The 13,827-nt window shown below is 55.6% G+C and overlaps 1 protein-coding gene across 1 annotated transcript in view; it reads left to right on the top strand.

Annotated features, from left to right (window-relative positions):
- ACACB (acetyl-CoA carboxylase beta) overlaps positions 1–12,933 on the top strand; it is a 24,985-nt gene extending 12,052 nt beyond the window's left edge. The window contains exons 22-52 of the mRNA XM_010582268.1: positions 46–134; positions 215–339; positions 753–866; positions 955–1,068; positions 1,475–1,564; positions 1,672–1,790; positions 2,047–2,184; positions 2,647–2,746; positions 2,840–2,947; positions 3,140–3,196; positions 3,608–3,649; positions 3,727–3,942; positions 4,043–4,198; positions 4,814–5,017; positions 5,562–5,717; positions 6,107–6,229; positions 6,450–6,719; positions 7,061–7,158; positions 7,327–7,447; positions 7,658–7,768; positions 8,311–8,454; positions 8,538–8,658; positions 8,824–8,920; positions 9,114–9,210; positions 9,445–9,580; positions 9,904–10,081; positions 10,525–10,637; positions 11,302–11,456; positions 11,694–11,864; positions 12,541–12,677; positions 12,807–12,933. Coding sequence (XP_010580570.1) covers positions 46–134; positions 215–339; positions 753–866; positions 955–1,068; positions 1,475–1,564; positions 1,672–1,790; positions 2,047–2,184; positions 2,647–2,746; positions 2,840–2,947; positions 3,140–3,196; positions 3,608–3,649; positions 3,727–3,942; positions 4,043–4,198; positions 4,814–5,017; positions 5,562–5,717; positions 6,107–6,229; positions 6,450–6,719; positions 7,061–7,158; positions 7,327–7,447; positions 7,658–7,768; positions 8,311–8,454; positions 8,538–8,658; positions 8,824–8,920; positions 9,114–9,210; positions 9,445–9,580; positions 9,904–10,081; positions 10,525–10,637; positions 11,302–11,456; positions 11,694–11,864; positions 12,541–12,677; positions 12,807–12,933 — 4,027 coding nt within the window. The remainder of the gene's footprint in view (positions 1–45; positions 135–214; positions 340–752; positions 867–954; positions 1,069–1,474; positions 1,565–1,671; positions 1,791–2,046; positions 2,185–2,646; positions 2,747–2,839; positions 2,948–3,139; positions 3,197–3,607; positions 3,650–3,726; positions 3,943–4,042; positions 4,199–4,813; positions 5,018–5,561; positions 5,718–6,106; positions 6,230–6,449; positions 6,720–7,060; positions 7,159–7,326; positions 7,448–7,657; positions 7,769–8,310; positions 8,455–8,537; positions 8,659–8,823; positions 8,921–9,113; positions 9,211–9,444; positions 9,581–9,903; positions 10,082–10,524; positions 10,638–11,301; positions 11,457–11,693; positions 11,865–12,540; positions 12,678–12,806) is intronic.
- The last annotated feature ends 894 nt before the right edge of the window (positions 12,934–13,827 follow it).

Raw genomic sequence — 13,827 nt, 5'->3', positions numbered from 1 at the left:
CCCCCCCCCCCTGCTTTGCAGCATGCTGGGCGCTCTGCTCCCCAGGTACCGCAGCGGCATCGGGGGCTACATGAAGGCAGTGGTACTGGACCTGCTAAGACGCTACCTGCAAGTGGAGACACAGTTCCAACATGGTGAGGGCTCGGGGGCTCTCCAGAGGGGTCTGTGGGGCTCTCTGGAGGGTCTGCAGGGCTCACCATGCTCTGCCCTGCAGCTCACTATGACAAGTGCGTCATCAGCCTGCGGGAGCAGTGCAAACCTGACATGAACCCCGTGCTGGAGAGCATCTTCTCTCATGCCCAGGTGGCAAAGAAGAACCTGCTGGTGACCATGTTAATTGTGAGTACAGCCCATGCCCCAAGACAGCAGAAGTAAAGGCTGGCAGCAGGGAAAAGCCCATAAGCTGAGGCAAGCTCTGCACCGTTGCAGGATGGGATGCAGCTGCGGGTGGCTGTCACAGCCCTGTGCTTTCCCCTTGAAAGCAGGTGGACAGCTGAGAAACCCCTTTTTTTTCTGTTTAATGCATTCCCAGGGTTTGGATTTTGCACTCAAGTGTCCATTCCTGCCTTGTTAGGGGGACTTTATCTCCCCTCTGTAGCACTGCATTGCTGCACTTGGTTCAAAGAGCAGTATTTTGCCGGTTTTAGTGCCTCGGGTCTTGTCCCCATTGCCTGTGTGGGGCTGGGAGTGTGGGGTGAAGCCACCCCACAGCGAGGGCCCTGAGCCGAACCATAGTGGTGCGTGCGTTGCAGGACCAGCTGTGTGGCCGCGACCCCACACTGACGGACGAGCTGACGGCCATCCTCCATGAGCTGACGCAGCTCAGCAAGACCGAGCACTCCAAAGTGGCGCTGAGAGCCCGGCAGGTCAGCGAGTGCCATGCTGTGCTGTCTGCATCCCTGTCCCCATCCCTGTCCCCGTCCCCTGTGCTCCTAGCCACCTCTTCTCTTGCAGGTGCTCATTGCCTCTCACCTGCCCTCCTATGAGCTGCGGTACAACCAGGTGGAGTCCATCTTCCTCTCCGCTATCAACATGTACGGACACGAGTACTGCCCTGAAAACCTGAAGGTTGGGAATCACGCGATTTTCCACAGAGGGAATTTGGCTTTCGGGTGACTTTGGTGAGGAGGTCTGCCTGCAAGTGGCTTAGCCTTAAAAATAGCCAAAAAAGCAATCGAAGCCTTGCTGCAGTGTCTGTGCCTGTGCAGACCAGAGGAGAGGGTGCACCCTGTTTCTGCCAGTCCCCATCCCCTGCTCCTCACCCCATTTGGTGGGGGACTGACATGTGGATCCACATCTGGGTCTGGCAGTGTCCCCATGGTGGGCTGGGTGTCCCATGACACCCCAGTGGCCAGTCCTGCCCAGCCCCACATTGAGGGACTCTTCTGGAACGTGCATCCCCCATCCTGTGATGGGGCAAGGGGGTCCCACTTCATACTTGCCCTAAATTTTGCTTTCTCCCTTTCTCTTTCAGAAACTGATCCTCTCAGAAACCACCATCTTTGATGTGCTTCCCATCTTCTTCTACCATACCAACCAGGTGGTGCGCATGGCGGCACTGGAGGTGAGGGCTGGGGGGGTCATGGGGGGCACGTGAGCTCTGGCAAGTGGCATGGATGTGTGTGGTGGTGGCAGGGTCATGGTGATACCTCCTGCCACCCCCCTCCCCAGGTGTACGTGCGGCGTGGGTACCTTGCCTACGAACTGAACAGCCTGCAGCACCGGCAGCTCTCGGATGGCACCTGCCTGGTGGAGTTCCAGTTCGTGCTGCCCTCCTCTCACCCAAACAGGTATAGAGGCCTCTGCACGCCCATCTTGCTCCCCCTGCACATGGTCCTTTTTGCAAAGCTGTTGGGCTTGTATCATCTTCTCCATGCAAAATGCAGGGACCCTTAGAGGGAACTGCCCACCGTGCTCTCCCTTTGCCAGTGGAGCAAGATGAGCCCTCTCTGGGTCAGGGTCCCATGTAGGATCTGCGTGGTCCCTGTTGGACCCAGGAGTGGTGCCTCCGCTCATGGCTGATGGCTTCCTTGCTCCCCCATGCAGGATGTCCGTCCCCATCAGCATCTCCAACCCTGACCTGGCCAGGCACAGCACTGAGCTCTTCATGGACAGTGGCTTTTCTCCTTTGAGCCAGCGGATGGGAGCTATGGTGGCCTTCAACAGATTTGAAGACTTCACAAGGTGGGGGTGCAGGACACACCTGGCTGGTCATGCATGTGCCTTTTGGGTGCCGCTGCAATTGTTAGAGAGCAAAAGGGGGTGGAAGAGCCAAAGCCGGCAGCGGCTGGACAGCACTTAAGGCAGCTCCTGTTCCTCCTGCAGCCGGCAGTTGGGGCTGGGTATTTTCAGTAAGACAGTTAACTGGTGGGGTCATGACATGTCTTTTGGGGGCACATGGAACCTGGGGGGAGCTTGTCTGGCACAGGTTAAGCATCTGCACATTAACATAGCAGTGCTCAGAGCTGTATTTCATGAGCTGTGGCTTAGCTGTGGGCTGGCGGAGCCAGGCTGAGCCAGTGCATGCCCCTGGCTGCTGCGCTGGTACCTGCATCCGTGCCGCAGCAGGTCCCTGGCGCTGTGCCCTTCAGGCAGGTGATGGGCACAATGTTCTGACGTGTCACCCCATCCCCACCATTTGGGCAGGAACTTTGATGAAGTGATCTCGTGCTTTGCCAACTCGCCTTCGGAGAGTGCGCTCTTCAGTGAGACACGAGCTAGTGTCTACGAGGAGGAGGATGGCAAGGTGGGCACGATGCCATTGCTGTCCCCCCCCAGGTGGTGCTGGCATGGCAGTGGTGCTGCTGGTCAGGGTTGACTGGGGGGGTTTTGTTGCCAGAATGTCCATGAGGAGCCGATCCATATCCTCAACATTGCGCTCCGCTGGGCTGACCACATGGAAGACGAGAAGCTGGTGCCCATCTTCAGAGCCTTTGCCCAGTCCAAGGTCTGTTTCTGGGGCTGGATCCCCTTTCTGTGGACCCTGCAAGCCAGGGCACCATATCCCAAGGCACTGCCTCATCCCCATGCAGTGCTCCCCAAAATGTTGCACCCCATGGTAGCCACTTGGGTTTTATTTGCTCCCTCAGTGGAGATGTTTAAGCTCTCGTGACTGGTGGAGTCTTCTGTTTCTATGTAGAAAAACGTCCTCGTCAACTGTGGTCTCCGAAGAATCACGTTTCTCATTGCCCAGCAGGTGAGTGCAAACCGAGCTGCCGACAGGCAGAATGACTTTAGACACATTGTGCTTCCACCTCCCTGAAATACCTAGAAACATCTCTCAGTACCTTATAGACATAGCGTCACATGATGGATGTACCTACTGTGCATCAGGAGCTGGGAATTAATTAATGAGGGATTCAATGAGTGATTTATCTCCTGTATTATCCTTTATGCCACTAATGTCTCCAGTAACGCATGGTTCCTGCATGGCCACTCCATAGCTTTAAGTTGCCTTTAAAAGGTGTTGATTACTCCAAGCTTTTTTCCCTTTGGGGGAGGAGGAAGCTTGCAAGATTTTTTCTTTTTAATGAATTCACTGAAAATTGGAAAAATCCTTTGCATGCCAGGATTATTCACATTGAGCTCTCTCTCCCCTTTGCTCTAGAGAGAATTCCCGAAGTTTTTCACATTCAGAGCCAGGGACGAGGTAAGAACCGCGGTTAGAGCAGAACCCGTCCAGCACTGCCTGACCGGCCACTCACTTATCCCTCCATGCTGCACCAGTTTGCAGAGGACCGCATCTACCGGCACCTGGAGCCAGCGCTTGCCTTCCAGCTGGAGTTGAGCCGCATGCGCAACTTTGACCTGACAGCCATTCCCTGCGCCAACCACAAAATGCATCTCTACTTGGGGGCTGCCAAAGTGCAGGCGGGCGCTGAGGCCACTGACTACCGCTTCTTCATCCGCGCCATCGTGCGCCACTCGGATCTCGTCACCAAGGCAAGGCACCACTGGGTCCCCTGGGTGTATGGGCAGAAGTGGGCACATTTCAGGTGCAGGGGTTGCTCTGGCTGCCCCTGAGATGCCCAGTGTGCTGCAGGAGGCTTCCTTCGAGTACCTGCAGAATGAGGGTGAGCGTCTGCTCCTGGAGGCGATGGACGAGCTGGAGGTGGCCTTCAGCAACACTGCCGTCCGCACTGACTGCAACCACATCTTCCTCAACTTTGTTCCGAAAGTCATCATGGACCCCTCCAAGGTGTGTTTGTTGGTGTCCTGCTTCCTGCTGTCAGCGTGTTGCTGATCTGGGGATGGAGGCTGCATCATCCCCCATGCTCGGTACCACTGCATGGACGGGCAGCCACCCCCCACGCTGGCTGTCAGACTTGGTCCCATCCAGTGCCCACCCAACCCTGGATGGCGGATGGATTTGGCAGCCCCAGAGGCTCCTGAAACTTAATTTCTGTGTCAGACCTTTGCTGTGGGCTGTTTTCTGGGGAGGTGCTGAGATTTCATGATTTGCAATGATCAGGGATTTTTGTACAGACTTGGACAAGCAGGCAGTTCATGGGAGGGCATGAGGCTGAGTGCCAGGCCCTTCCCCCGGGCAGCGTGTCGTCTGAAGGAGTGGGGCTGTGTCTGTTCAAGAGGCTGTGGGGCACCGTCTTTCCCTCTCCCCAGTGGAGAGGTTGGACGGCAGCACCAGCCCCCAGGGATGGAGGCATGGAGAGAGGGAAGGGCTTGCTCAAAGCAAATCTGAAATGACTGTTTGGGGTGGAGATGCACCATGGCTCCTCTAGCCTTGGCATCGCGTGCTCAAGGACAGTGCTGTTCCTGGGGCCAGGGACCCATCTGTGTGCTGTCCCATGCTCAGATTGAGGAGTCGGTACGGTCCATGGTGATGCGCTACGGCAGCCGCCTCTGGAAGCTGCGTGTCCTGCAGGCTGAGGTGAAGATCAACATTCGCCTGACACCCACTGCCACTGCCATCCCCATCCGCCTTGTCTTGGCCACCGAGTCTGGCTACTACCTGGATATCAGCCTCTACAAGGAAGTGAGGGACCCCAGCACCGGCAGTGTGAGTAACTGCAGGCGGCGGCTGCAAGCGGGAACCCAACCACGACTGCTTAAACAGCTATCAGCTATAGCGAAACTTTGGGGTGGTTTCTGCAAAAATCTTTATGCACCTGCAATGCTGGTCTGTTCCAGAGCCCCTGGGACTGTACAGGAGCATTCCCAGGGCTAGCCTGGTTTCACTCCCCTCTGTGCTGCATCCAGTTGGGCACCTTGGGGTGATGCTTTGCTCCCAAATGGTGCTGACACCCCAGCTCCAGGGGTGTTGCTGATGCGTAGTCAGGCAGGTTTTGGTCTGGGAGGTGAAGGTCAGCGTTAGGGTGTTACTGGTACTTGCAGCACAGCAGTGTTGCACTCTGTCCCCTCAATAGCAAAGAGTGGGGTGGAAAATCATGTTGTTTGGTCGAGTGGAGCCACAGGCACAAGTGTCTTGGCCAGGCAAAGCTCAGCAGTGCTCCAGCCGTGCGGGGCTCTTGCAGCTTAGCATTGCAGAGAGGACTTGCCTGCACATCCAGGGAAGGCAGCCAATGCTCTGCCCTTCTCTCCAGATCATGCTTCAGTCATATGGGGACAAGCAAGGGCTGCAGCACGGGATGCTCATCAACACCCCCTACGTCACCAAGGACCTGCTCCAGGCCAAGCGGTTCCAGGCACAGTCCTTGGGCACCACCTATGTGTATGACTTCCCAGAGATGATCAGGCAGGTCAGTCTGGCTGAGCAGGAGGCTCCAAATTAAGGTATTTGCTTTTCTTCCCCATCCTCCCCAGATACTCCCATCTGGGGAAAAGAGTCCTCTCCCCTGAGCTGGCAAATGAGAAGAAGAAAAGAGCCCAAGCCCCAACATTTTTGGTTATATGAAGCGTTTCTAAACTGATTCCTAGCTCTTGCAAATTGCCATAGTTGCACTCATGGAGGATGTTTACCAGAAAGCCACGTGCAAGGAGGTCTGCAGCAGCGTGGGGGCTCTAACATGAAGTTTTGCTCACCCCAAGTCCCAGCCTGCTGCAGGAGTGTGCGTCTGTGCTCGGCAATAGCCTCAGAGCTCCTGCAGTCCAGTGGTTTCAGCTCATCCTGTGTGCGGTGTCTCTGCAGGCTCTCCTCAAGCTGTGGGGCTCCTCGGATCTGCACCCCAAGGATGTTCTGACGTACACTGAGCTGGTGCTGGACTCGCAGGGACACCTGGTGCACATGAACAGGGTCCCTGGAGGGAACGAGGTAGCAGGGGATGATTTGGGAATGGGACAAGAGAAGAGGGGTGGAGGGAAGCTGTGCTGTGGCACATGGGAATGGCTGTTGGTTTCCCCGTTCTGGCTGTGTTTAAAGGCCAGGGGATGCTCCTCAAGCAAGCTTTCTATTTGTTGGCTAATGCAGTAACCAGCTCTGACCCCATTTCTCTGGAGGAGCCTGCCCTGTGACCTTGTGCTGTTTTGGGCAGGTGGGGATGGTTGCTTTCAAAATGAAGCTCAAGACCCCCGAGTATCCAGAAGGCCGGGATATAGTGCTCATTTGCAACGACATCACACACAAGATTGGCTCCTTTGGGCCAGAGGAGGACCTGGTCTTCTTGCGGTCCTCTGAGCTGGCGCGGGCCGAAGGCATTCCCCGCATCTACATTGCTGCCAACAGCGGCGCCCGCATCGGCTTTGCTGATGAGATAAAGCACACATTCCAGGTGGCCTGGGTGGACCCTGCGGACCCCTACAAGGTGTGTGGGCACCTCCCCTCCTGCCATCACAACAAAGAACAGGGGACTTATTTGGGAAAGGAAGGACCAGAGCTAAACTGGGACATAAAACTGCAGGATCAATGCTGGGGAGTGAGCACACACCTGCACCCAGTGCCACAGGGGCAGTTCCCTTCACTTTCCCCGGTGGGGTGGAGATAAAGGTGCCAGTGCTGGCATGGCTGCTTTGTCCAGCCGTGGTCCCTGAGCCACTGTTGATGTATGGAGTGGGTTTGGGTTGGGTTTGGAGAGGGTTTGTGTCCCACATGAGCGTGTGCATGGAGGGGGGATCCACAAATCACCCTCCTCCTCTTTATTTGCAGGGGTTCAAGTACCTGTACCTGACTCCCCAGGACTACACAAGGATCAGCGCCATGAACTCAGTGCACTGTGAGCACGTGGAGGAAGGGGGCGAGTCCAGGTGAGCCCTGCTATTCCACAGGGTGCACAGAGCCACCCCAAGCCCTGCCCTACATCCCCGCCAGGATGCACCTCCCATGTCCTGGCTCAGCATCCTGCCAAACACATCATGAAAGTGAGTGCTTCCCTCTGTTCTGCCCACACCACCGTGGCTCTGCTTTCCCTGCAGGTATGTCCTCAAGGACATCATTGGGAAGGACAATGGATTTGGGGTGGAAAACCTGAGAGCTGCTGGTACCATCGCTGGGGAGTCCTCTCGTGCTTATGACGAAATAGTGACCATCAGCATGGTACAGCTGTGGGACCTTCCCCTGCTCCGCTCCTCCCCTCTCTCCTACTTGCTTTTATGGTCACCCTGGGGGGAATAACAGGATGTAATAAGCGACCTGGTGCAACCTGACTGTGCAGACCCCTGCAGAGCATCATTCTCCTGGTGCTCGTGGACTGTGCTGCAGCCCTTCCTCTCCAGTAACCTCACATGTCCTTGTGTGTTTGCCCAGGTGACCTGTCGTGCCATCGGGATCGGTGCGTACCTGGTAAGGCTGGGCCAGCGTGTCATCCAGGTGGAGAATTCCCACATCATCCTCACTGGCGTCACGGCTCTCAATAAGGTACCGCGCTCCAGCTGTGTGTCCTCCCCTGGCACTGTCCCTCACACCACTACATGCGTGGGCTCCTCCTCTGTCCCGTGGGAAAAGGTGGCAGTTCCCTGCACGTCACCTCATGGGACCTGTTGGGAGGAGTTGCAGGGGAACTGCAACTGTGCTCGTCTGACTGAGAATTGAGGGAATGCCACCCTGCAGCTATTTGGTATTGTTTTAGAGGCCAGTTCATGGTGCATCACTCCTGGGGCAGGGTGGGATGGCAGAGCTGCCATGGGGACTGTTCAGCTCCGGTCCCACGGGCAGGACCCATCTCTGGGCAGAATCGTACTGGTTTGAGCTGATTTGAGACCTGCTTAGCTAAACCGATGCACTGGTCTAAAGCAGGATCCCTTTGCTTTAACATCAGCCTGGTAGACAGAGGTGGAAATTCAACCTCAAACCAGAGGGGATGTGCCTGTACAGAGGTTTGACTGAACAAACAGAGCAAGGAGGAGCAACTGCTGTGTTAGCAGAGACTGATCTGTGTTTCTGTTAATAATTCTGGCTAGGTGTTGGGACGTGAAGTTTACACATCCAATAACCAGCTGGGAGGCGTGCAGATCATGCATAATAACGGTGTTTCCCATGTCACCGTCCCGGATGACTTTGAGGGGGTCTACACTATCCTGCAGTGGCTCTCGTACATACCCAAGGTAGGAGGGTGCTGCAGGATGGCGGTGTGGGGTGTTACCCTATACTTGGCTGGTGACCTGCCCTTCGGGGCTCTCCCTTGCAGGATAACCGGAGCCCGGTGCCCATCACTGCCATAAGTGACCCCATCGAAAGAGAAATTGATTTTGTCCCTTCTAAAGTACCCTACGATCCCAGGTGGATGCTGGCAGGGAGACCCCATCCAAGTAAGTGAGGGCAACCCGAGACCTCAGCAGCAATGCTCCCAAACATATCTTGTAGGTGCAGACCCCTCGTCCTGGTGCAGAAGCTGCTTTTTGCTGTGGGTTGGTGCACAGGGAGCCCTTCAGTGCTCACTGTTGTGCCACTCCACTTTTTTCTGTGTTCTACAGCTCTCAAGGGGACCTGGCAGAGTGGCTTCTTTGACCAAGGAAGCTTCCTGGAGATCATGAGGCCGTGGGCTCAGACAGTTGTGGTTGGCAGAGCGAGGTACGGCTGGGAGCAGGGGATGGAGCCCCGGGGCAGAGAGTGATGTGAGGAGGCTGCATGCACGATCAAGCCCACTCAAGCCCGGGCCATGGCACTGCTTTTGGGATGGTGATGGGAAGAACCTTTCTGCTGGGGCTGGGGTGCAGCGTGCAGAGGAACTGGCCTCTGCTGAGGCCACCCTGCCTCACTGCAGGCTGGGAGGTCTCCCGGTTGGTGTTATCGCTGTTGAGACCCGCACCGTGGAGGTGACAGTACCTGCGGACCCTGCCAACCCGGACTCGGAGGCGAAGGTGTGTGGGGAGACCTTAGTGCAGCCAGGAGGAGGCTGGAAGGGAAAGCAGGGAAAAAGCTTAGTGTAATCCTTTGGCATGTCTTGATTTTCCTTAAAGACTGGTGAAATCAAGGGTTCTTGGTCAGTTTGTTTTCTTCCAGCTCTTGCACGCCACATAGCACCAACCTGCCAGCGTGGTATGCCAGGAAGTACCAGCACCAGTCTCAGCACTGCTGCTTGCCATCTTTTGCAGATAATCCAGCAGGCCGGGCAGGTCTGGTTTCCAGATTCTGCTTTTAAAACGGCCCAGGCTATTCGGGACTTCAACCGGGAGCATCTCCCGCTGATGATCTTCGCCAACTGGCGAGGCTTCTCCAGCGGCATGAAAGGTACCTGTGCTTGGGGTGCCCAGATCCCTGTGAAATGACATACAGCCAGCACTCCTGCCTCCCCATGGGGTCCTGGGATGACCCAGCCTACCAGGGTCCTGCCCGCACCGCTCCAGGATGTGGGATTGGGGTGGGGAGGTGATGGGGCATTGCCAGGACCCAGGTTCCAGGGCTTGGTGGCTTCCTGCTGGGCTGGTTTTGGGGTGCTTGTTTGGTCTTTCCAATGGAGAAAGGTGGCTTTGGGCAGCTAGGAGGAGGCAAGGGGCAATAGCCTGGCCCACGGCAGTCCGGGTTCCCAGCCACTGAGTCCCTTTGGCTTTCAGACATGTATGACCAAATGCTGAAGTTCGGCGCCTTCATTGTCGATAGCCTCCGGGATTTTAAGCAGCCTGTCCTGGTCTATATTCCACCACACGCGGAGCTGCGGGGAGGCTCCTGGGTGGTCATCGACTCCACCATCAACCCCCTCTACGTGGAGCTCTACGCAGACCAGGAGAGCAGGTCAGCATCCAAAACACATGTGCATCCTCTGTAGCCTGTGTGTGGCTGGCTCATGGGGTCTGCAGAGTCATAGTCCCACTGGCAGAGACCTCCAGTTGCTTGAGATTTGTATTTTTTACTCTTTAGTTAATCAAACCCATCAGCTAAAAGTTCCAGGGTTCTTACAGAGCAGTGTGGCAGGTGTCTCCTTGGGGATGGCCTCCTGCATCTAGCGAAGGCTCTGGGAGAGTAAAACATTGTTCTGGGGGTTGGGAGGCCTTTTCTCTAACCTGAATTAATGCAAGCTGTAAGGAGTGGGAGGATAGACAAGAATCCCAGACTGGAAACAAAACCCTTTTAGGTTTTGTCTCTCCCTAATTCTTAGAAGAGTTTCCTGGACGTCTTGTCCCAGGATTTATTCTCTCGTGCAGACCAGTCCCTGCTTTACCAAACTTTCCTTCCAGGGGAGGCATTTTGGAGCCTGGAGGAACAGTGGAGATCAAGTTCAGAAAGAAAGATTTGGTGAAGACCATGAGAAGGATTGATACGGTTTATGCTAAGCTTGCTGAGCAGCTGGGTAAGGGGGGCGTTTTGGCTTGTGGGCATTGGTAGCAGTAAGTCAAAGCATGAGGCTCAAACACCATGGTGGCAATCATCAGGAAATCCTTTAGTGTTCCTCTGTGAAAATTTTTTATGGCTTTTCTGATGGCGGAGCCTGCCAAGTGGATGTGGTGGTACTTTAAAACACCTGTCCTGGGGGGTCCATAAATGGTGCTGGACTTTTCTCCCATGCTTTGAGATGAAGAATGGCAATGGCCATGCTGAATCAGTACCTAATGAGATGACACATAGTCATTACAGATCTGCACAGAGACTGCCTTTAATGCACTGGGTCTCCCTTCACCCTGTAATCGGCTCCTGCCTGCAGTGGATGGTGGGGCTGCGTTGGGAGGTCTTTGTCCCCTCACCCCTCCACCCCACTAAAACACGGTCCCACAAAGTCCTTGCAAATGCCACCTCCCACCTCTCTTGCAGCAGGCACTGAACACAGTGCAGCCCCTTCGGGACCATGGCCTTCTGTGGCTGGGCTCTGGGCAAAACAAAGGGACAGGACACTGGGTGCCCTGTTTCGTGCCAGAGGTGGCTGCTGTAGGAGCACAGAGTGGAGCCCAGACCCCACGGTGGCCTGTGGACCCCTTCAGGGGTGGTGGGTGTGCTACTCAGCATGGTGTGTCCCGCAGGGACCCCTGAGCTGTCCGAGGCGCAGCGCAGGGAACTGGAGAAGCAGCTCAAGGCCCGGGAGGAGCTCCTTCTGCCCATGTACTACCAGGTGGCTGTGCACTTCGCCGACCTGCACGACACACCAGGCCGCATGCAGGAGAAAGGAGTCATCATGGTGAGCCAGGGCATCAGTGGGAAGGGGCTTGGCCAGGGGGTATTGCAGTGGCAGCACGAAAGCAGGAGGCAAAGTCCCCTCCTGGGGGTCTGGGCTGCAGCTCAATGTGCCATTCCTGCCCTGCCCAGCAGAGCTGCCTTCAAATTCACTGCTGCGAGCTGTGAGTGAGCAGTTGCTGCACATCAGCTCTTCTTCTTTCTGCAAAGGCAAACCTGGGCTGTGTCCCCATTTCTACAGGACATCCTGGAGTGGAAGAATGCCCGCTCCTTCCTCTACTGGCGGCTGCGCCGGCTGCTGCTGGAGGAGGTGGTGAAGGTGGAAGTCCTGAAGGCAAACAGCGAGCTGAGCCGCATCCACATCCAGTCCATGCTGCGGCGCTGGTTCATGGAGACAGAAGGAGCTGCGAAGGTACCTCCAGCCCTGGCTTCCTGAGGCATCCGTGCGGCCACAGGCATCCCAAGGGCTGTCACACTGCTCTCCCATCACTCAGCCATTTCGTTGGTGCCTCTCTGAGGGTTTAAATGTGTGATGGGAATTACTGTTCTGCAGCCTGTGCCGGGGTGGGTGGGCGAGCAGCCCTGAGGCTGGGGCTGTCTCTTCAAATCGGGTGACCTCAGATGGATGCTGGTGCTCAGTGGTAACAAGGTGGTCCCCAAATAAACATTTTCTACAATCAGATAGGGCTTCCCAGGGCAGAAATGAGATGTGGGGTCTTTGCACTTGAGCTGCTCTCAAATGCAAGTGCCATGACACACACATCGCCATCTCAGTCCTGTGCTTGCTGAGCTGGGAAATGAGGGCATGCAAAAGAAACATGTTTTACCTTAACTTTTTGCATTTTAAACAGCCCATGAAGGTTTCCTGAGTTTCAATTTCCAGGCTGAACCTTTTACCCAGTAGCCGTTACATGGGAGTGGGGGAGTGTGCTATGCCATGCTGTGCTGTATGTGTAGGACTGAGAAGAAAAATCCCATTGCCTTGTTTTGTCATGGGAGGAAGGAAAAAGCCCGAGGTCACAGCAGAAAGGAGAGGCTCAGATTGTGCAGGCAGCAGGATCCCCATCTCATGGTGCTGCTCTCCCCAGGGCTACCTCTGGGACAACAACCAGGTGGTGGTGGAGTGGCTGGAGAAGCACATGCAAGAGGACGATGGCACCCAGTCTGCCATCTGGGAGAACATCAAGTATTTGAAACGGGACTACGTGCTCAAGCACATCCAGAGGTAAGTGGTTGTGGGAGCTGGGTTGCAAAGGGTAATGCTGTCCCCTGGGTTGGGGACAGCAGGTGGTGGAGACGAGGTGGTTCTTCCTTCAGCCTCCGAGGCAGTTGCCCTCTCCCGTCTTCTTTGCAGCTTGATCCAAGCCAACCCCGAGGTGGCCATGGACTGCGTCATCCAGATGGCTCAGCACATCACACGTGCACAGAAGGCCCAGGTTGCCCATGTCCTGTCAACAGTGGATAATGGTGGCCTATCTTGAGCCAGTGGCTGGTGGCGTGTGGGGCAGGAGAGGCACCAGGACATGCTGCTGCTCAGAGGCCAGACTTCACGTCCTCACCCAGTTCTTCAGCCCTTGAACTGAAGCCTTGGACTCTTACCTGTGTGCCTAAATAAAGGATGCCAGTGTTTGTATTTTAAGCCATGAAGATGGTCTTGCCATCCGTGCAGAGTTCTCTCTGGTGTTGGGGGTGTTCATTAGAGGGGCAGCTTGGCAGAAGATAAACAAGTCCTAAGCCAAATTTGGAGTCTGAACCTGGTGCAGAAGTTGGTTTTAAAAAGAATCTAAAATATTTTACTGTGTTTTAGCTGCAAACCCTGGCCTTAGTCTGTAAAATAAGCCCCAGTGTCAGACACGTCTCGTGAGACTGGATGAAGCTGGAAGTACAAACCAACTGGTCCAGGCACCACAGGGGAGCGGGACAAAGGAGAAGGTCTCCATACAGCCCTGTTGAGGCTGACCAGGCACCAGCACAAGGAAATGTAACCCTGCTTAAGCAGCAGTCTCAAACTGATGTTGTAAAATAAACTCAAGAACTCTGAGGAGCAGTTTGTCTCATCCTTCCCCTTGTTGGGGAGTGATCAGTAGCTGATTGCCCAGAAAAGACAACAGTGAGCTGTGCTGGGAGCTGTTGCAGCAGGAACATCAACGGATCCACCATGGTTTGACTGACCCAACTGTTCCTCTCACCTGTCTTGTGTCCTTTCTGGCTCTGGCCACAGCTCCTTCAGGAGTTTTCAGCCTGCGGCTCCTGTGGAGGATGGAGAGGAGGGAGGACACGGCTCTGGGTGCTCCTGCCTCAGCGACCCGCTTCCTCTGCTAAAGCACAGGGTGAGCCATGGTGAGCTCTCTGCCTGCTCGGACCCGTACCTTGCT

The sequence above is a fragment of the Haliaeetus leucocephalus genome, unplaced genomic scaffold (genome assembly GCF_000737465.1).
Source record: "Haliaeetus leucocephalus isolate CR32 unplaced genomic scaffold, Haliaeetus_leucocephalus-4.0 Scaffold840, whole genome shotgun sequence".
Lineage (NCBI taxonomy): Eukaryota > Metazoa > Chordata > Aves > Accipitriformes > Accipitridae > Haliaeetus > Haliaeetus leucocephalus.
This window is presented reverse-complemented; position numbering and strand designations above follow the sequence as displayed.